The sequence below is a fragment of the Pristis pectinata genome, chromosome 1 (assembly GCF_009764475.1).
Source record: "Pristis pectinata isolate sPriPec2 chromosome 1, sPriPec2.1.pri, whole genome shotgun sequence".
NCBI classification, from domain to species: Eukaryota; Metazoa; Chordata; class Chondrichthyes; order Rhinopristiformes; family Pristidae; genus Pristis; species Pristis pectinata.
The window spans coordinates 78,930,790-78,952,107 of NC_067405.1; the positions used below are offsets into that span (position 1 = coordinate 78,930,790).

Sequence of the window (21,318 nt, forward strand, 5' to 3'; positions counted from 1 at the left end):
TGTAGGCACCCATTCCAAAGACTGTTTTGATTCCAGTGACAATTCCTATTTCAAAGTCAAGTGTTCCCCGTTCCGCAACAGCGTTGAAGGCCTTAACCAGGAGATTGAAAGAATTATTATCAAGGAAAGTGGGGACAAGGAGGAGCAGATGATGATTGTAAGTATTTATTTGTCCAGAGTGTCCTCTGCTGGTGAAGTGCTGTAATTCATATTATATTACGTTGGCATTTATATTTGTTTGCAAGTAAATGCATAGTTGTGTCATATTTGCTTAAGAAAAAAGTCCTAAAGTTGTGTAGGAAAGTGTAGGGCTCTTCTTGTGTAAATTGAATCATGACAAAGGCATGTGTTTCTCCTTGGCCTGGGTTTCTTTACCTAAAGTACTTTGAATATCATAACTGAAACATTAATCCTTCAGATCGGCTGCTTCAAAGAGCAACAATAAAGCTACACAATTTAAGTAAAATATTCAGAATTGTTCAGGTGCCACTCTTTTTCCTTGGGTAAAACTGAATTGGTGCAGAGTCGATTCTTCTTCCATGTTACTGAGCTTTGGCCAGGCAGAAAATAGCACTGAAAGATAGGGGTCTGAAGTTTGACTTAGTTGTCTAGTTTTCATATAATTTCGAAGATAGTAGAAGCAGTCCCAAATTAGATTACAGAATCAAGTAATGACCTGTTAACCTGTTATCTTTCAATTCACTGCACGCACACGCGGGTAGTTTTGAAAGATGTATCTCCAGACTAAAGGGCTAGAGTTGATGCCAGTTAACCTATTGTATTTAATTCAAAGCATCTTCTTTGTACTCTAATGGTGAACTCGCTCTTTTTACATTTACGTGTACCTTTTACATTTCTAAATTAACAACTTTCCTCTCTATTCCCACATTTCCTCTACTTCAGAATAGTGACCCAAGACCTACATTAAACAGATGCAAAATGGTAACATTGCTTATTATTTTCAACCAAAATAATACTTATCATACTCTAACTGTTTATCAATACTGGTGAAATATTAATGTTTGTTACAGTTGCTGCGCATCACTTCAATGTTAATTATCAATTAATATTACATTACAGATGCTCGGAATTTGACAATAAACCAGAAAATGCTTGAAATACTCAACAGGTTAGGCCGCAGAAAGAAATTGCTTTCACTTCAATAGCTTTACATTTTTTGTAGTAATATGTTTATTATTTCCCATTTTCTCCTTTGTACTTCCTGTTATGTAATAGTGGTCTAGACTAAGATCCCATGGTCATTGAATGCTATCTTAGTTTTGTTTGAGCCCAGTTAGTAAATATTGGGAAGAGATTCAACCATGTAGACTACCATAATTGAAATCATTTCTCTCTTCAAAAGCATACTTTCCAACAGTAGTTACTGAATTGCAATCAGCAGCTTGTAAAATTCTTGTATAATATTTGGCTTTACACCATCCAACTTCCCACTGCCCATCTACTTGGGAAAGTCTGGTTTGTACCACACCAGCTGTTGAAGGAAAGAGTATCATGCATAACTATTCCAGCTGTTTTACATTAGATAGTGCCTTATTCATTGGGCAAGTTTTGACTTCTGTAAGTGTTTGGTATTGCTAAAACCAGATTGTTTGAGCCAAAGGAGATGTACAAAGAATGAAGCTGGGACCAATAAGGCTATGTCCTTAAAAGGAGGATCCACAGTTGACAGTGTTGGATCGCAAGAGGTAGAGAGGGCTCATTCCACATATGGATGCCATCTTTTAATATCATGGTTCTTTTTATTCTTCTGCAGATATCTTTTTGTAGTTATGCCCATTGTATGACTCAGGATTTAAATAATGGTCCAGATGTGTTTTTGAATGGAGAATGCCATTTGCAATATGAGGCAACCCATTTTAATAATGCATATTAAGTAAAGTTGTGGTTTGGTCAATGAAATTTATGAAGATACAAAGTACAGAACTCATCTGTTTAACTTGTTGAAATGCAAGACATCTTAGTTTCATTGTAAAGAGCTGTGTATCTGCAACTCATCTTTTTAAAAATAAATCAAAAGGAAATCATGGATAGACCACAGTACTTTGCTGTATTTCAATTTATTTCTTATTGAAAGATCATTGGTTAAACATTTGGAAGAAGTTTGCTTTACACCACTGTGTCTCATATTATTTCTAGAATTTGGCATGATGTAAGAGGAGGTGCTGAGGTTTTAGGCATTGGTGCAGTATATACTTTTTATTATGATTTGAGCAATATGTAACACTGAAAGAAAAGAAAATGGATTACAGATTGCACCCTTCTAAATCTGTGCTATGCTAGGAAACTATGTTGAACTTTTTAATGTATGCCACCAGTCCTGCAGAACTAGGAGGAATTTCAGCTAGTAAATGAGAACATTACACACAAATGTTATTGGTTCAACATAATGTATATGAACTTAACTATAGTTTTTCCATTGGTATAAATATACTAAGCTCAATAGATTTAAAGAAGAAAAATGCAAACTTATCACCAAATTGGATACAGGACAAGATTGTCAGAAAGTAAAGGTTAAATAATGGTTGGTTTGGAATAAAGTAGCTTTTCTTTAAGAGTTGTGTTCCAAGATAATTTTTCAAGGGTGGAAACATTTAGGATTATGAGGAGGCCAGAATTAGTTGTCAACTTGGAAATCAGCAGACTGCAAAGCTTTAATTTAGACTGCATTTGCTTCCTATGGTTTCATTTGCAAGGCAAAGTAGTTGCACTATTATTATGCAGAGTATTTTTTGATTTTTGCTTTGCTTTTTTTTAAAAGCAGTCATAGCTAAGAACAGCCAAATAAAGATTGATTTCTTTTGTTCCTGCGCACCTGTTCCATTCTAAATGAAAGTGCTCTTTACTCGTTTGAATAGCACAGCAAGCCAAACAGCTGCACAGCGAAGCAGCACTAAAACCAGCTTTAGTGCTGGCACCCATTCAGCAGATGGATTAGGGGGCATCTTTCAACTAGATGCAAGGCAAGACAGTTTTGTTTGAGTGAATGATTCCAGGGCATACACCTCCAATCCACTTCCCTTTCCTTGGTCTCCCACTCCTACAATCAAAAGATTTATTTTTAATTAGCTTCCATTTCCCAAAAAAGTTTAAAATTTTAGTGGAATGCATTTTGATCTTAAAGATAAAAAAACTTAAGCTTAAATGGAGGATTGTTGTACAACCTGATGCCATTAGTTCAATAACCCAAAATTATTTGTTTTCCTTTTCTGCTTCCATTCCAAAGTGTCCTTTACATAAAATAAAAAAGAATGAAATAATTCTCTTGCATTTGTAAGATTGCAGTTTATTTGAATTTGAATTGGGGGCAACAGTCAACTCAGAATCTCAAAATGGTTGCAGCATGGTAGCATATGGATTGCAGATTGCACCCTTCTGAATCTGTGCTGTGTCAGGAAACAATATGTTGAACTTTTTAATAAGTCTGTACGAGCTCTATTTAAGAGCTGTCTGGGTAGTCCCACTCCCATAAAGTCATGCCAGCATGGAAACAACCCCTTCGGCCCACCGAGTCTATGGCACCCATCAACCACCCATTTACACTTATCCCTTTATCTTCACCACATTCCAGTTCCTAGCCACCTGCCATGTAAAACAAAAAGAGTCACCTTTAGTTCTTTTGCTGCTCAACTTCATTCTCTGTTCTCAGGATCTTGACCTGTCTGCCAATTGGAATAGTTGCTTTCTGTCTGCTCCTTCTATAACCGTCGTGATTTTAAATAATGTCCTCCGTCAGATATCCTTGCAAACTCCTCTGTTCAAAAGCAAAAAAACCCCAACTTCTGTTTAAAAAGTTTTTTAAATCACTTTCTCAGTCTTCCTTGCCATTTAAATGAACCATGCCCAAAATGACCCATGGGACAAGAGGGACAATCAATGGAATAGATTGCATATGTAGGATTGGTGTTATTTGTTGTATTGAAGTATTATGAATTTTATTGTGGTGCTGCATGCTTATGGTTTCCAGCTTAACCTCCTCTTGTTCATGTGTCCAATTTCTATTCCATTGGTCAGCAAAGATCAGAGACATGTTAGTGGTTAAGGTATCTGTTTTTAACTAAGCTGTAGCTGCAGGTGCTACGCTCTCATGAGCTTTAGTAACTGAAGCTCCCTTTGAAGTGGGTGCAGTTTATCTGGAAGCACCTGTGCCATGGTGGGTAGGTATTCTTCATTGAGCTCCTAGCATATGAACAGATTCAATTTTTTTTTGCATCACATCAGGCTATGAACCATTTTAGAAGCTAAGCAAGTAAAGGTCCAATGAAAATTTAGATCATCACATGACATAGCTTGTTATAAGTAGAAGGATTGGGCTCTGTCTCTGCCTAGTAGCAATGAAAATGTACAGGAATGGCATCTGAAGCTGTTTGGAATTATGAACTATTGAAAAACAGGCTTTTGATGCTATCACTATATACTGAGTTTTCTTTGAATTCCCTACCCCAGAGAGCTATGGAGACAATATATATTGAATATATTCAAGGCAGAGATTAACAAACTTTTGAACCACACAAGTACCCCAGTTAGCACTTCCCTGTAGTGCTGTTCATAGTGCTATTGGTGCACCCCCCCCCCCTCCTCCCCAAAGGCATCCATTCAGACTGCCTACTGCTCTCAGGAAACCTGGCATGAAACTGTACCCTCCTACCCAAAACACTGTGCCTGTGCCAGTGGTTGCTGTCAGTTGAGTTTGTCATATGAAGAAATCTTGGCTAGGGAGAGCTGTGGAGATGGTAGCTTCCATTCACATCCAACAGAAGGATCCAGTTGGCCAGTGAACACCTGAACAGGTGCTGCCAGTGCCTCAACATGCCTGAACTCTCCATTGAGTGGCTGCACCACTGGCCCTAACGTGACAGGCATTTCATCTGTTGTTCACACCAAACCATGGGGCAAAGGCAGCATCAGTTCATTCCTATGACTGTACCAGCAGAGGGTAGGAGTTTGTGGCAGGTTTCCAGTGCAGCAGCATTGCCAGTAAATCACCTCTGAGTATATCATGCATTACTGACCCCTTTAGTGCTGATTCCGTTAGCACTCATTCATGGGAACGCATCCTGTGTACTAAAGCAAGATACCGGCAGTGTACAAGGGAGTTAAGGAGTGTGGGAGTGAGTGGGAAAATGGTGTTGAGGGCAAAGTTGGATCAGCCATGATCTTACTGAATGGCAGAGCAGATTCAAGGGGCCAATTGATGTCTGACTGCTCCTGATTGTTAATTATGCTTTTTTTTAATCAGAAGTTTCAAGTGAGTGGGTTTGATTTACTTGAGATATTGACCATTGTTTCAATATAGATTTGCTGTCCTCTTCAGATTCACGGTTGTACTCATTTTTGCTGGAAGGCACATACACAGTGAACAGTGAATCCTGTTACACCATGTTGGTCATCTTGACTTTTCAGGCACGACAATCAGTTGGAATTTAGATTCAGTTTAAGAAATACAGGGGGTATTCGACTAGCTTTTGCCATGCTGTCTTATGCTATAGTTGAATCTGCCTGGCATTTGTGGCTGTACGTTTTGTGCTGTGTAAGATTCCAATGATGTAATCTTTTACTACTTTTGCTATCCACCATGACATCACTTCATAATTGTCAGTGCCTTAAAAATAACAAATTTCATTTGTTAGAAATTTTCACTACATAGGCTAATGAGTGTGGCCATGCCTTCATGATCAGTGTATCTGTGACTGGCTCAAAAGGTTTTTTAAGGGATCTTATCACATGATCTACATTGGTCATCTTGGCAACTTGAGTGAAAATGACAGTTTCTTCCTGTTGCATGCAATACAGGATTCCACCAGTTCCTCTACAGGAAAGCTACCTCAAAGGCTTATCATGTAAAGCTTTTTGGTGCTGATGTCATCTTTTCAGTTGACTGAACATATGAATTTGGAGCAGGTGTAGGACATCTGGCCCTTTTTGAGTCTGTTCATGGAGATCATTACTGATCTTTTACATCAGCGCTATTTTCCTACATTATCTCCATGTCCATTTATTCCCCTAATATCCAAAAATTTATTCATCTATTTTGAATGAACTCAGTGATGGACCTTGAGGTTTGAAAATTCCAAAGATGTGTCATAATATCTCCTCATCTTGATCCTAAATAGTGTACCCCTTATCCTGACATTATGACCCTTAGTTCCAGAGTTTTCAGCCAGGGGAAATATCCTCCCAGCCTGCTTGTTACCCCCTGTCTATTCTACTTGTCACATCCTCAAAGAAATTCAATAGATTATCAAACATGATTTCCCTTTCATAAATCCGTGTTGTGTGTTCAATCCTATTATTCTCTTTCAAATGTCCTTTATAGATTTCAGTATTTTCCCTACTACTAATCTTGGGTTAACAGGTTGATAGTTCCCTGTTTTCTCTCTCCCTCCTTTCTCAAATAGTGAGATCATATTTGATACCTCCAAAGCGTGAGAACAGTTCCAGAATCCATAGAATTTTAAAAGATGATCACCAGTGCATCTGCTATATAGTCACCTCTTTCAAAACTCTGGTATGTAGAACATCAGGCCTTTGGGATTAATCTCTCATACTTTTTGTAAATTAATATTAAATACCTTTTGGTTTCTCATTCTCACTTGACTATTAGTTTTCTTGTATTTCTATATTTTTGTATTTTGTATTTCCGTGAAGGCGGATACAAAATATTTTGTTAGTCCCATTTTCTTATTGGCTCAGATTAATTCCCTTGCCTCTGTCTGTGAGGGATCCACATTAGCTCTCAGTAGTATTTTCTTTTTTATGTACCTATAGCAGCTCTTTACAGTTTCTCACCAGTTTACTGTTATATTGTCTTCCCTTTTATCAATCTTTTTGGTCTTCCTTTGAGCTCCATTGTCAAGTTTACTTTTACTGGCAATTTTATAAGCTTCCATTGATTTGATGGTATCTGTAATTTCACCTGTCAGCTAGCGAAGAAGCAGTTTTCCTATTGGGTTTTTGTGCCTTGATTTTTGTTTTGCATATCATACTTTCCCCTTCACAACAATACTGTTAACCCTATCTTGTTGCACAAAATGAGATCCAAAGGAGCCCTTTTCCTGGTAAGTTCCTTAACATACAGATCTCAAAATTTCATCTTGTGTTCATTCCATGAATTTATCCTCCACCTTCCACTAATTTGACTTGTCCAGTCTTCTATGGATTAGGGTTCTAGGTCATTGCTGTATATCAATTACGTGCACCTCTGATTTCCTGGTATGCTTTATCCAATGTAACAACTATTATTTGGTGGCTTTAAATAACTCTTCTTTCTCCTTCCCATGCCCCCAATGTTTTCTGTCCTTTACTCTTTATTAGTTCCACTGAAAATTGATTCTAATTCTACATTATGATCTGCCAAACCAACTGGGCTTTAATGCACCAGTATAGATGATGTTGAAGTCTCTGGTTCAGATCAGTGGAGATTGAAGGGAGAGGGGAATGCCTGTAGTTTCAGTCCATATTTGTCATAACTTTATTTTGTTCTAGCTTTGAATTTCAGTCTCATTCAGAACCAGCTAATATTTTTGTATTCTTTGGGTCATGTTCTTAGGACCTTTTTCTTTGTTTTCTTTTTTCTTTGTGTGATTTTCTTTGGCAGGCAACTGAGTGGATCTGAGAATGAGATCTTGAGAAAGATCACTCATTATTTGGGGGGGGGGGGGGGAATCTTTCTAGCAGTTGATATACTGGGTGGATTTTTCTGTTGCTGTTCTTGTCCCATGAGATAACAATGCATTGGAAATTGTCAATGGAAATGAAAATTGAGCTTTTAAAAAGGAGGATAAAGTTGATAATAAGGGGATTTTCTTCCTTTCTTCTACTTATGATGTTTTTCAGATTGCCTTATAAACTGCACTCATTTAAAATTACAGCCATTTACATGGGAAGGTATCTCTTTTGCGTAGAGGAAGGACTCACAATGAACAATTATTTAAATTATTTGTTGATCTGTGAGAATTGTATTTTTAATGCTGATTGTCATCCCACACTAGGTATATTTAAGTTGTAGACAGAACAATTTTGGATTTTCAGTGCCCTGAGCTGAACCTAAAGCTTCATAGCAAGTTGCTTAGCTAACAGGATTTTCACAAATTAATTGGTAACTTTCCTTGATCAATGGCTGAAATGTTCCCAAAGCAGAACTTGCATTCTTTGAGATTGGTGACAGTCTGCAAACGTACTCTAGCATTCAATCTGCATCCAGTTTCTCTCTCCACTTTGTCTTAAATTGGAAAATGCTTGGCTTCTACTTTTTATGCCTTGTGGCAGCAAGTTGAAATCAAGAATATGAGATGTTAGCTATGTGGTTTTATCATCTTTGCTCAATCTAGTTTTTCTGGAAATGAATGTATTTCATTCTGGTAGCACTGGTTTCCTCCTACCCAGTCAAAATGGATGTATTCCACATAGACTGCAGATGCTGAAATCTGGAGCGACAAACAATCCTGATGCAGGGTTTCAACCTGAAACGTCGACAGTTCCTTCTCCCCCCACCCCCCTGCCCTCCCCCACAGATGCTGCTTGACCCATTGAGTTCCTCCTGCAGATTGTTTGTTTTCCACATGGGCCTGGAGAATATCAGTAGTTATTTCATTGTGAATCCCTTTTCTAACTGAGAGCATTCCTCCCTATGTTCATTTAGCAAGGCCCCTTGGTTGAGAAAAACCGGGATCATTCTGCTCATGCATTACACAAGTCTCTGCTGATTAATATTGGCACCCTGCATCTCTTTTTCAACTAAAACCTACCATTTTATCTATTCTTGATCAAGCTCCTAATACTGTAGTTCATTGTTCTGTTCTTCCTGATTATGCTTTGTGGCATTTTTATATGTTAAAGACATGTAAATGTAATCCTTTTTATTGGCATAATCTAGTAGAATGATGGCTAACTCCTGGACAGACCAGGGATTAAGTGGATCATCTTGATATCAAGCTTTACCAAAGTCCACCACGGGATTGAGTTTAAGAGCCGCGAGGTGATGATGCAGCTTTATAAAACTCTAGTTAGGCCACACTTAGAGTACTGTGTTCAGTTCTGGTCGCCTCATTATAGGAAGGATGTGGAGGCATTGGAGAGGGTGCAGAGGAGATTTACCAGGATGCTGCCTGGATTGGAGAGTATTGAATATGAGGAGAGGCTTAAGGTGCTAGGGCTTTATTCACTGGAAAGGAGGAGGATGAGAGGAGACATGATAGAGGTATATAAAATATTGAGAGGAATAGATAGAGTAGACAGTCAGCGCCTCCTTCCCAAGGCACCAATGCTCAAGATGAGAGGTCATGGCTTTAAGGTTATGGGTGGGAGGTTCAGGGGAGATGTCAGAGGGAGGTTTTTCACCCAGAGAGTGGTTGGTGCATGGAATGCACTGCCTGGGGTGGTGGTGGAGGCAGATACATTGGACAGGTTCAAGAGCTTGTTGGATAGGCATATGGAGGAATGTGAGATCGAGGGATATGCGGGAAGAAGGGGTTAGGTAGTGTGAGGGTGGTCTGATGGACGGCACAACATGGTGGGCCGAAGGGCCTGTTTTGTGCTGTATGGTTCTATGGTTTAAGTAATCTTTTTTTCCCCTGTTCCCACTCTAATTATCCCCAAGTTGAAAATCCAGGTTTCTTGATAACTTATCTGATACTAACCCGTGTGCCTCAATCAGTGGAAAGAGCTTTCCAAGATAGATTTCTATCTGGACAGAATTGCATCCGAAACCATTTTTCTTACTTTCAATTTCTTATCCTTTTAACAACTGTTCTTTATGTTGGTTGTGCCTCAAAGGGAAATTTCTGTATTTGATTGTAAAACTTGTTCATACTTTAGAAATATCTTCAAATTGATCCCTCAGCATTGTTACTATCAGTTAATTAATCTCTTTCCTGTCATCTATTTCATCATTACAAGCCCTTCCAAATCTACTTGAATAGCTCTCCTCAAAAAAACACTTGTGTTTATGTAGCACTTTATACAACTTCAGGACTTCAGTTAGTCAAGTCCTTTTGAAGTAATCAGTGTCGCAAAAGTGGGATCTTCAAACCACAAGCCAGTGTGAGGTATAGACACTGTGGTAATTGGAGGAATTGAATAACTCTGATACTTGATTTTTGTGTGCTAGCTGCAGGATACTCCAGATGGTCATCGTGCTCCATTTCCCATACAGCAGCGAAGCAGCAGTACTCGTAGTATTGATACTCAAACCCCATCAGGAATGGATCGGAGCAGTACCAGCAGCAGCAGATCCCAGTCTGTTTCGCCAACGTTCCTCGCTATAGCCAGTGAGGGTAATGGAGAGAGCCCATGCTATACTGATGAACTTCTTACAGACAGCAGAGAGAAAGGTATTGGGTGCTGGTTAAGGAGAATTATTGAGATTGAATCATCATCCCATCTGACAAAGTTATCATTTTCTCAATTGCTATCCTACATACAAAGTTGTAAGCAGGCTAGTACTGTTGGGGAAGGTTTTGTTTTCTGCAGCTCTCATTGTTTTCCATCTTTCATGTGGGAAATGTCCTACTAATAACGGTTGAAGGTTGTGTGTTAGCCAAAGTAGAGGATTGCAGCAAGGCAATTTTCATTTTAATGCACCTTGTTTCTGTTGATAATTTGTCTGCTGCCCCTTCTTGCCACACTGGATTGTAATTCATGCAGTTTCTATCCATGACGCTGAAAAAGACTGCCTAATGATGCTGGTTACTGGCAACCACCTCTGGAAGAAAAGAAATGCCTTGACAATAGAGCAGTTTCCTGCAATATCTAAAATTTTTTTTTGCACTTCTCTAATATTCCTTCTTGCAATTCACAGGCTTCAAAAGATTAAATTTAAAGGGAACAAAAATAAAAGTTTCACTGTTTACTGTCCATAAGCATTCCTCCATTTTGATCTGGAACATGCATTTAAGAGTTAGCTCACTTTTTTTTTTCCCTATTATCCACCAATTTATTAGCAAGTTAAAAGTACAGCTGTAGTTAGATTTTTGTCTTTTTTTTACTCCTTTTGAAATGTTCTTACGCAATGTCTGCATGTATACTATCACTGGCTTCAAATTTCTCCCATGTCCTGTTACCCTTGTGTAGTACAAAATGTTATACTCTGACTTTTTGTTTTGGATGTTTTTAGTGCTTTTGTTTACTGATGCATTTGTGGAGTGGCCAATAATTCTGTTAAAGCAGAATTCCTTAAAATAAAATATTTTAACCATTCTGCCATTGCACTGCCCAGTGTATTGGAAGAGACTAAAAGAAATTGAAAGTTTAGTGACCATCTGTGCTAGCCCAGATTTGTACCAAAATTTACTGCATTAAATTATAAACCTTTGCCCCTTTCACTTCCTTATTCCATTGTGATTTTACTTTGCCCCCTTTGGATAACAAAATATATTTCCTTTAGTTTCATATCAGGACTCCACACCTTCGTTCCCCCACCCCTGCCCCTCTCCCATTTCCTGGAATAAACTTTGGGATCATTAGGTTGGAGTGCTTTGCTTTGAAATGCTTTGCTTTAAACCTGTGCAAATTCACCATTTCAAAAAAGGCCAAAGTTGCAGGCATCAATATAAATTAAATCAGACCTCCTCTTGAGTAGAGAGCTGTAAACTGTTAGTTTCAAGTTGATACAAAGAGTTTCTATTGTCTCATCCCTTGTATGTTATCTGAAATAGTGAGGGTTGTCAAGCAGTTTGTAATGCACCACAGGTGGCCAAAAATAATTTGCACCCATTGTGGTGACTACAGTTTTATTCAAATAACTATGGTGTTGAGGAGTCTTGAGAAAATAGCTGGCAGAATTTGCTTTATTCGACACTTCCCTTTACTTCTAGTTGTCTATGGAATATAGTGAGTTTTATTGGCTTCTTCACCATGCTTCTCAATTTGTCTTTGGGAAGAAAAAATTGGAGAAGCATCTCGTGTGGAACACTATATTTATGGGTTCCAATTACAAAAGATCTGCTTATTGGGGTGCATTATTATTTTCAGGATGCAGATCAGCAGATTCTTACAAAAAGGCAGGATGGGCTCAATAACCTGAATGACCTTCTGTTTCTTCTGTCCTAATTTAGTTAAATATTAGGCCACGTGATCTTCCCTAAATGAACACCTGTTATACCAGGGGGAAAAAAATCCACTACAGATGTAAAAGAACAGTTTGTGCAGTATTATATCGATAAATGTGAAGTTATCCATGTTGATGGGAAAAGCAGAAAGACTATAAGTGGTGAGAAATTTGGAAATGTTAATGTTAAGAGTGATCAGGATGTCCTTGTGCACTTACCACTGAAAGCAAACATCCATACGCAGCAAGCAGTTAATGCAAATAGTATGTTGGTCTTCATTGCTAGAGGTTTACAGTAAAAGAGTAAAGGTGCCTTTATATAGGCCTTGGTAAGTCCACACCTGGAGTATTGTGTCCAGTTTTGAGTTTTGGTCTCTTTGCCCTTAGAAAGTGTATACTTACCACTTGGGGAGTGCAGCGAAGGCTCACCAAACTGATTGTTGGGCTGATGTATGAAGAGAGGTTGGGTTGACCAGGCCTTCATTAACTAGAGTTTAGAAGAAAGAGGGAATTTCATTGAAACATACAGAATTCTGATAGGGCTGAACCAATGGTATGCAAGGAGAATGTGTCCTTGGCTGGGCAATCTAGAATGTGGGGTCACAGTCTCAAGATACAGGATAAGATATTTAGGATGAAGATGAGTTTTTTTTTCCACTTGGAGAATGGTGAACCTATGGAATTCTCTATCACAGAAAGCAGTGGAGGCCAAGTTGCTTTGTGTATTTAAGAAGGTGTCTTCTAGGTACAAGAGGTGTCAAGGGATATGGGGCAGGGAGAGTGAGAGAGAATATGGAATTGTAATAGAGGATCAGCCACGCTGGTATTGAAAGATGGAATAAGCTCGGACTGAATGGCCTATTCATGCTCATGCTCATACTCCTAGTCCTATTTTTGGTGTTTGTTTCTTTTTCATTAAACCTCTGAGCCAACAGTCACCTTGCTTCTAAAATGCTGAATTTTATGTTCCATTCTGTTGCAGAAAGTGGGACTAGTTCTCCACTACCCAAGTATGCCTCCTCTCCAAAACCGAACAACAGCTACGACTTCAAACGAGAACCACCTGAAGGTTGTGAAAGGGTGAAGGCCTTTGAGGAAACTTCGTAAGTATGAGGCTACATATAGTGTCTAAGCCAATTAACAATGATTTAATTTGTGTCTATTGTTCAGGTTTCTATTGGCCTTGTGATCTCATCCACAGCTATTGGGCTACGAAAATTGGATAATTCAGCTTAATTTCTGGTGATTTTTTTTTATTTTTGGTTGCTTTTCCTCTGTTTCTAAAAGCGTATTGCTGTCTCCCTCAGGATAATAGATTTCTTTAAATGTCATTCCCTTGTCAGGTTTTCACAGAAGTTAGTGTAGCATTGATTGTGTCCTACTATCAAGATGTGTATAAAATAGCCATGTGGTTAGCAAAACTCTTGTACTTTAATGTGAGACAAATATTTTGGTACTTTGTAAATTCCCTGCAGCTTGGGTCCATGCATATGTTTGTAATTGATTCCAAATTGCCGCCATTATCAGTGGACAAAATTATCATTAGGATTAAGATAACTTGGTGACAGGCGTTTTTTCTTTCGAACAGTGTTTGAATTGTGAGCCAGAAAGACACCTTGACTTGTAGTGATTATTGGTTTGTTATTGAGGGCGATCAGTTAAGGGTGAAATACTAGTGCTTATTGATCTATTATCAGGCAGATCCTTGGGGAATCCTTGAGATTACGTCCATTTAGATCTTTCATTGGTGAAAACAGCACATGGTGAGGTACACTGAATTTTTATAGGAAACATCAGTTTAGTTTGAAGTGAAGTGCTTGTTTCTCTGAAGGACAATTTAGTAATCAAGGAAGTGGATCATAAAATATTGCCTTGTATGATTTTTGTTTGTAAGGAAGAACTTGCATTTGTTACCATCTTTTGCCCATCCTTAATTTCCCTCAAAGGTAGTAAGTTATTTTGGAGAAACTGCAATTTGTGTCATGCTTTAAAATGCAGTTAGAATCATGGCAGCACATGAGGTTCTTGATCTCATGTTAACCTTTTATATTATTCATAGGAACATTTATAATTGTTTCTGGGCTTTCCCCAAAGCCATGTTGTATTTCTTTGCCACTTATCATTATGGTGGAGGTCACAATGAATCAGCCTCCACCGTCCTTTCAGGAAGGCATTCTATTATATAGCTACTCACTTTGTGAAAGTTTTTTCTTGTCTCCTTTGGTTCTTCTGTTATTCACACTTTAATTTTGTCTCCTCTGTTTCATGACAGCACCCTTCTCTCATGTTACTTTCACTTTGTCTAGAGCTTTTGTGATTTTTTGGATATCTATCAAAACTTCTCCCATCCTGTCAGAGAAGATATTCGTCCAGCTTCATCTGCATCTCAAGTCTAGGAACATTCCATTAAATCTCTACTGCATCCTCTTCATCAAATCCTTTGTAAAGTCAAATGTCCAGAATTGGTTGTGGCCAACTGGTGTTTACGAAGGTTCAACGTCACTTCCTTGATTTTACATTCTATTTCTATTTATACCTAGGATACCATATGCTTTTTAACTGCTTTCTCAAGTTGTCCTGTCACCTTCAACAACTTGCCACTTTTTTTTCGTTCCTCTGGCCCCTTTAGAATTGTCTCATTTTGTATTCATTTGTTCTACGTTTGTATTTTCTGCATTCAATTTCACTGCCCAGTTCAGCAGCCTATCTTGTCTTCAAGCCCATTGCTATCCCATTTGCTGCAGTTTGCCATGCATCTGAGTTTTCAGTCAAAAGGCAAAGAACTGCAGGGGCTAAAAATTTGAAATTAAAACTGAAGCAACAGATATAAGAAACAAATATGAAGATGAATGGAATGTAGGCCTTGAAAGAAGATTGGTCAAAGAAGGGTGTGTAAATGATATTATAAAGGTCTTGGGTGAGAACACACCTGAATGCTGTGTACAGGTTTACCTCCCTTCCTGTTTGCAGTTGGGTAAGTGAAATTTCATCAAATTGATTCCTGTCACAGGAATCAATGAAGAAATTAAGAAAATTTTGCCTGATCTTATTGAAACATGCAAACTTCTTACAAGGTTTGACAGGATAGGAACCCAAATGATTGGAGTCTCTAGAACTAGGATTCACAGTCTGTGGTCACACAAGAAAATAGGAGCAGGAATAGGCCTTCAAGCCTGTCCTCCCATTTAATATGATCATGACTGATCTATGCTGGCCTCAGTTAGCAACAGGCATGTTCCTAGAAGTCTAGAGAATGGCCAATGTTGTTCCTTTATTTAAATAAGCCATTTGGGATAGTCCAGCAAGTTAAAGGTCAGTAGCCCTGCAACAGTGGTAGAGAAATTATTCAGAAGGATTCTCTGGGGGGGGGGGGGGGGGGGGGTGTGGGTGCAGGATGTACTTGCATGTGGAAAAGCATGAATTTATTAGGAATAGTCAGCATGGCTTTGTGAGAGGTCATGTCTACAAACTTGATTGAGTTTTTTGAGGAGGTAACAAAAATGATTGAGGAGGGTAGGGCAGTAGATGTTGTCTACGTGGACTTCATTAAAGCATTTGACAAAGTCCTTAGTGGCAGGCTGATCCAGAGATTCAGTCACGTAGGATCCATGGCAACTTGGTAGGTTGGATTCAAAATTGGCTTAGTCATAGTGGCGGAGGGGAACAGACCTGACTGCAGGTCTGTTGTTCCACTAGGATCAGTGGTAGGACCTCTGTTGTTTGTAATATACATAAGTGATTTGGACAAAAATGTAGACAGGCTGATTAGTAAGTTTGCAGATGACACAACTGGCGGAGTTGCAGATAATGAGGAAGGGTGTCAAGAGAGGCGGGAAGGGCCCTCACCATCCGGGACATGGCCTCTTCTTATTACTGCAATCGGGGAGGAAGTACAGGAGCCCGAAGACCCACCTCAACGATCCAGAAATGGCTTCTTCCCCCCCACCATAAGATTTCTGAATGATCCGCAAACCCAAGAACACTACTTCGTTATTCCTTTTGTTCTTGCACTATTTATTTATTGTTGTAATTTATAGTAATTTTATGTCTTTGTACTATACTGCTGCTGCAAAACAACAAATTTCACATTATCTAAGTCAGTGATAATAAATCTGATTCTGAGGTGGTGCAGCCTACCTACATCTTCGTTCAAATCATTTATGTATTTTACAAACAACAGAGGTTCCAGCATTGATCTTTGTCAAACACTGGTCATAGACACAATAACACCCCTCCACCGCTCACTTCTATGGCCAAGCCAATCTTGAATCCAATCTACCAAGTCTCTATGGATTCCACGTGTCTTAATCTTCTGGATCAGTCTACCATGAGGGACCTCGTTGAAAGCTTTAGTAAAGTCCACATAGACAATATCCACGGCCTTACCCTCGTCAATCATCTTCTGACTGAGCTGAGAAGAAATTCTTTTACCCAGGCGGTACGAATCTTTTAATTCACTACCAGGAGTGCTGTGGAGGCGTAGCAACTTAAACCAATTCAGCTCTGACTTGAATCTTTTGATTATTAAGAGAATCAAGGGAAATGGGGCTCATTCAGGAATGTGATACTGTACAAGATCAGCTATGACCTTATTGAATGGTAAAACAGGCACAAGGGGCTGATGATGGTGTGATCTCGGGGTGTGATGGCAAGCTGACTACGCCACACCCTCACAGCTAGTGGCACCATTACTTCAGTCATTCAGACCACCTTGGTCTGTATCCTATTGCAGGTAACCCTTTGTTCTCTAGCTTAAAACTTGTTCAATTCCCAGGTTTGCTCCGTTTTGATGATAGGTCGTCACCCTGGAACATTGACCCTGTTTCTCTCACCACGGATGCTGCCTGGCTGGAGGTGAAGCAAAACTCAATAAAAGAAAGTGCCTGAAATACTCAGCAATTTTTTAAATTCTAAATTTGCTTCTTCTCCATATCTTGAAATTGTGTCTAAGTCATTAATGTACATCAGTGATCTGGTACTGACCTTTACACTGCCCAGTCTGATGAACAACTGTTTCATGTTCCTACACTACATTGATATTTCCAATATAAAATATTTTTGTATTTTACTGACAGGCTGAGTGAATGCTACTTTATCAAATGCCTTTTGCAAGTTTGTACATTGAACATCAACTACATTGCCCTTTTTAGCCCTCTATTACTTAATTTAAAAAGAAAGCTGTGTTAGCTGAAGCAACAAGCGATCTGCTGGAGGAACTCAGTGGGGCAAGCAACATCTGTGGGGTAAAGGAATTGTCGATGTTTCAGTTTGAAACCCTGTATTGGGACTGAGAGTGGAGAGGTGGGTAGGGGAGGAAAGAAGGGGGTGGAGTTGGGAGATAGTTAAGAGATAGCAATGGGAAGTGTGGGGTTGGGGCACTATCAGGTTAGAGGTTGTGGAGGAGAGATCTCCTGGTGTGATGAGATCTGTGACAGTGTGGGAGATGATGGTCTAGTGTTTGTTGGTGGGGTCGTGGTCCAGGGGTTGGTATGAGGAGGTATCTGAGAGCTGTTGTCTGGCCTCTGCAAGGTAGAGGTTAATCTGCCAGACTACAGTGGCACCACCCTTATATGCAGGTTTTATGACAAGGTTGCAATTGGTGCAAAGTGAATCAAGGGCTGCACGTTCAGAGGAGGTGAGTACTTACACTCGGTCTGCAGTGGCCTTCCCGAGCTCATTGTTGCATGCCATTTCAATTCTCCTTCCCATTCCCACACTGACCTGTCCATCCTTTGCCTTTTCCACTGTCAGGGTGAGACCAGGCAAACTGGAGGAACAATACCTCTTGTTCCACCTGGGTAGTCTACAACCCAATGACATGAACACTGAGTTTTACAATTTTAGGTAACCCTCCCTTCTGGTGGGTTGTTTCCCCTCTCGATCTTCCTCTGGTCCTCCCATTTTTGTTCCCTTTCCTCTGCCTCCTCCACCTCCTGGTTCCATCCACCCACTACACACACACAGTTCACCCAATGGATCCTCCTGCTCCCCTCCCCCCCCCCCCCCCCCCCCCCCCCAGTCTGGTTCCACCTGCCATTCACCTCTCTCCTAATGGTTCCCATTCTCACCTCCTTTACTTATCAGAGTCCAGCGCCGGTAGCCCTTTGCATTCCTGCTTATCTCCCTCCAGCAGTTGCCTCCACACTCCCATCCCCTTATCTTGCTCCATCTGTTTCTCAATTTTTTTCTCTCTTTGTCTACGTCCATCTATCATTCTCCACTGTCTCCCAACTCCACTCCTGTTCCCCCTCCCCTACCTGGCACAACTTGCCTGTCATTTTTGACCGCTCCTCAGTCCATCAATCACCTTGGACTCCTGTCTCACCACTCCCCTTCTCCTCTTTATGCTGGCCATCTCGTCTCTCCACTCTCAGTCCTGAATGCAGGGTTTCAAACCAAAACATTGACAATTCCTTTCCCCCTGTAGATGCTGCTCAACCCGCTGAGTTCCTGCAGCACATTATTTGTTGCTGCAGCTTCCAGCATCTGCAGTCTTTTGTGTCTCCAAGTTAGCTAAGCATGATTTGCCCTAAACAAGCCTGCCTTTATTAATCCACACTTGTCCAAGTGACAATTCATTTTATCCAGGATTACAGTTTCCACTAACTTCTCCACCACTGAGGTTGACTGACTGACCTGTATCTGCTGAGCTTATTCTTGCATCTTAATTTGAACATGCATGTAGTCTTTGTTTTCCAGTCCACTGGTAGGCAGAGGTTTACAGGATGAAAAGCATGTGACTTCCAATTCATACTTGTGTTTGACTTGGAGGGGACTTTAAAGTTGTGGTATTTCCATGGAGTTGTTATTCTTGCTGTTGTAGGTGGAGGAAGTCACAGATTTGTCAGGTGCTGATGAAGAATCCTTAGCAAGATTCTTATGGTGTACTCTCCAATGGCGTTAGTGAGTGAAGTTTCAAGATGCTGTTGGGGTGCTAGGCAAGCAATCTTTGTCCTGGATGATGGCAGTTTTTGGGCAATATTGGAGCTTTATGTTTTAGGCAGTAGAAAAGTATTCTATCAGTTACTAACTTCTACCTTGTTGGTGATGAAAGTTCTTTGGGACTTCTGGAGGTGAGTCTCTTAACTGAATACTTGACCTCTGAAATCTTGCAGCCACATTAAGTAGCTGGCCTAGTTAGGTTACCCAGCATAATTTTGATGTTACCAATGTATAATTCCCCCAGTGAAGAAGATCTGGGTGTAAATCAGCAAGAAATATGAAAAGCAATTGTGTAGAAAGTGGCAGAAATAAATGGGAGTCCCATTAAGATGGTGGGAACAAAATATAGGAATAAAGAAATAGTTGAGGTATTGAACTATTTTCTGCCTTTTCCTCCTTGGGGTGGGGGGTGGGTGGTGGGAAGAAAAATAGCAGAAAGAGGGGAAATGAGAATTGAGTGACAAAGTAGCATTAAAGTAATTAATGGTTCAGAACTTAAATACTAGCACCAGAGAGAAGGTGCTGGAGAAAGAAAATCAACTGTATCCCTGATTCTGAAAGCCTGCATTCCAGGGTTCAAAAAGAGGTGGCTGTGGGGATGGCATTTTTGTGACACATGTTACTTGGCAGTATCAGTCAGACTGGATGTTGCCTGGATCTTGCTTCACACTGCTTAATACTGAGAAATTGAGAATGGAGCTGAATGCTACAAACGTTAGCAAATGTACCCACATTTGACCTTATGGGGGGGGGGGGGGGGGGAGGGTCATAGATGAAGCATCTGAAGATGTTTACCCTAGGATACTAACTCAAGGAATTCCTGCAGTGTTGTATTGGGGCTGAGATGGCCTCCCAACAATCTCAAACACCCCTTTTGCAAGCTATTACTCCAGCTGTGCCATCAATTCTCATTTCATTGCTTGATGTCAGGAGCTCAGCCTCTTTGTCCATGTTTGAATCAATGCTGTGATGCAGCTTGGAATTGTGTGGCTTATACCCACTTTGAGCATTAGTGAGCAGCTTATTGGTAATTGGTGCTCAATATCATTTTTATCGATCCCTTGCATTACTTCGCAGTAGGTTGCTGGGGTGCTAATTGGACAGATTGACAAATAAGGATAAATCCAATGAGCCATTGCTGGGCAACTTTCTGTGTTATAGCTTTGGTGTTGTACTCTATTTACAGCTAATGAAGTTCTTTTGAAGTTTAATTCCTGTTGCAATGTAGTATTAATGCTGGTTTGAGGGCAAGTCAGCCAGTTGAGAACTTGCCTATTCTCTTTGAAGTGTGACATGGCTTAATGTTCTGTTGAGTGGGTAAATTGAGTGTCCCTCTAGCATACAGAAATGTCAACATTAAACATTTGGTGTCTTCTGACTCAGTTGATTGAAACCTGCGAGCTATACTGGAAACGATTTGCCTATTGATTAACCTTGAAGACAGGCTGGATTTTAAAAAAAACAATAGATTTGCTTTTGCCTAATGCTGCATTTTCTTGATTTCAGACCAAAGCAGCTGCATGAAATTCCTCAGTTCTTCTGTCCAGATAAAAACAAGGTGAACTTTATACCAAAAAGCGGCTCTGCTTTCTGTTTGGTCAGTATCCTGAAGCCACTTCTACCTACGCAAGATCTAACACTGAAGAGCTCCAGTCATGGCCTCATAGTCCCAGCAGCGGTCATACCTACAGTATCACTGGCACAACCTCTGCCAACACATATGGAGCAAGACAGAATTTCAAGAGGCACCTGCATGGGCCACCTGCAGTCTTCTGTACACCAGCATTCAGCACAGACAGAAGAGTTGGAGAAATGAACCAGTGAAGCTGGCCTTCACTGGGGAAACCTATAGCACCATCACATATCTGCAACTTGGCAATAAGGTTTCCAGCCCAGGGTACAGGCAAAAGGGAGGTGGGAGGGGTAGGGTGGTGGGAGGGTGGGTCAAGGGGTCCAATCAAACCCAATGGCAACTTTAACGGAAATGCCTTCCTCTAGACCTTTTCACAATGGGGGATGATCTTGTTAGGTGCATGATGTTTGACATTTTTTTAGTGTGGAGTATTTCCCCTATATGGGCACAAGGACTAAAGACTAATCTGTGGAAGGGCACAAAATTCAAAGGTGATTGGTGGGCAAAATGTTACTTGAAAGGACCACAGCTGTCACTATTTTCCCCTTCCTCTGTGGAGCCTTATCTTTTAATGGTTCCTGTTCTGTTTACATTTAAATAAAGATTATATATATATTATATATAAGGTTAACATTTCCAAGTTAATCAAAGGCAAATGGAAGCCAGCTTTACACTAGTG

General features: G+C 40.0%; 1 protein-coding gene across 1 annotated transcript in view; it reads left to right on the forward strand.

The window, feature by feature from the left end:
* LOC127573584 (protein FAM117B-like) overlaps nucleotides 1-20,949 on the forward strand; it is a 157,994-nt gene extending 137,045 nt beyond the window's left edge. The window contains 5 exon segments of the mRNA XM_052021948.1: nucleotides 6-60; nucleotides 63-157; nucleotides 10,127-10,349; nucleotides 13,047-13,167; nucleotides 20,513-20,949. Of these exon segments, the coding sequence (XP_051877908.1) occupies nucleotides 6-60; nucleotides 63-157; nucleotides 10,127-10,349; nucleotides 13,047-13,167; nucleotides 20,513-20,822 (804 nt within the window). The 3' untranslated portion in view covers nucleotides 20,823-20,949.
* The last annotated feature ends 369 nt before the right edge of the window (nucleotides 20,950-21,318 follow it).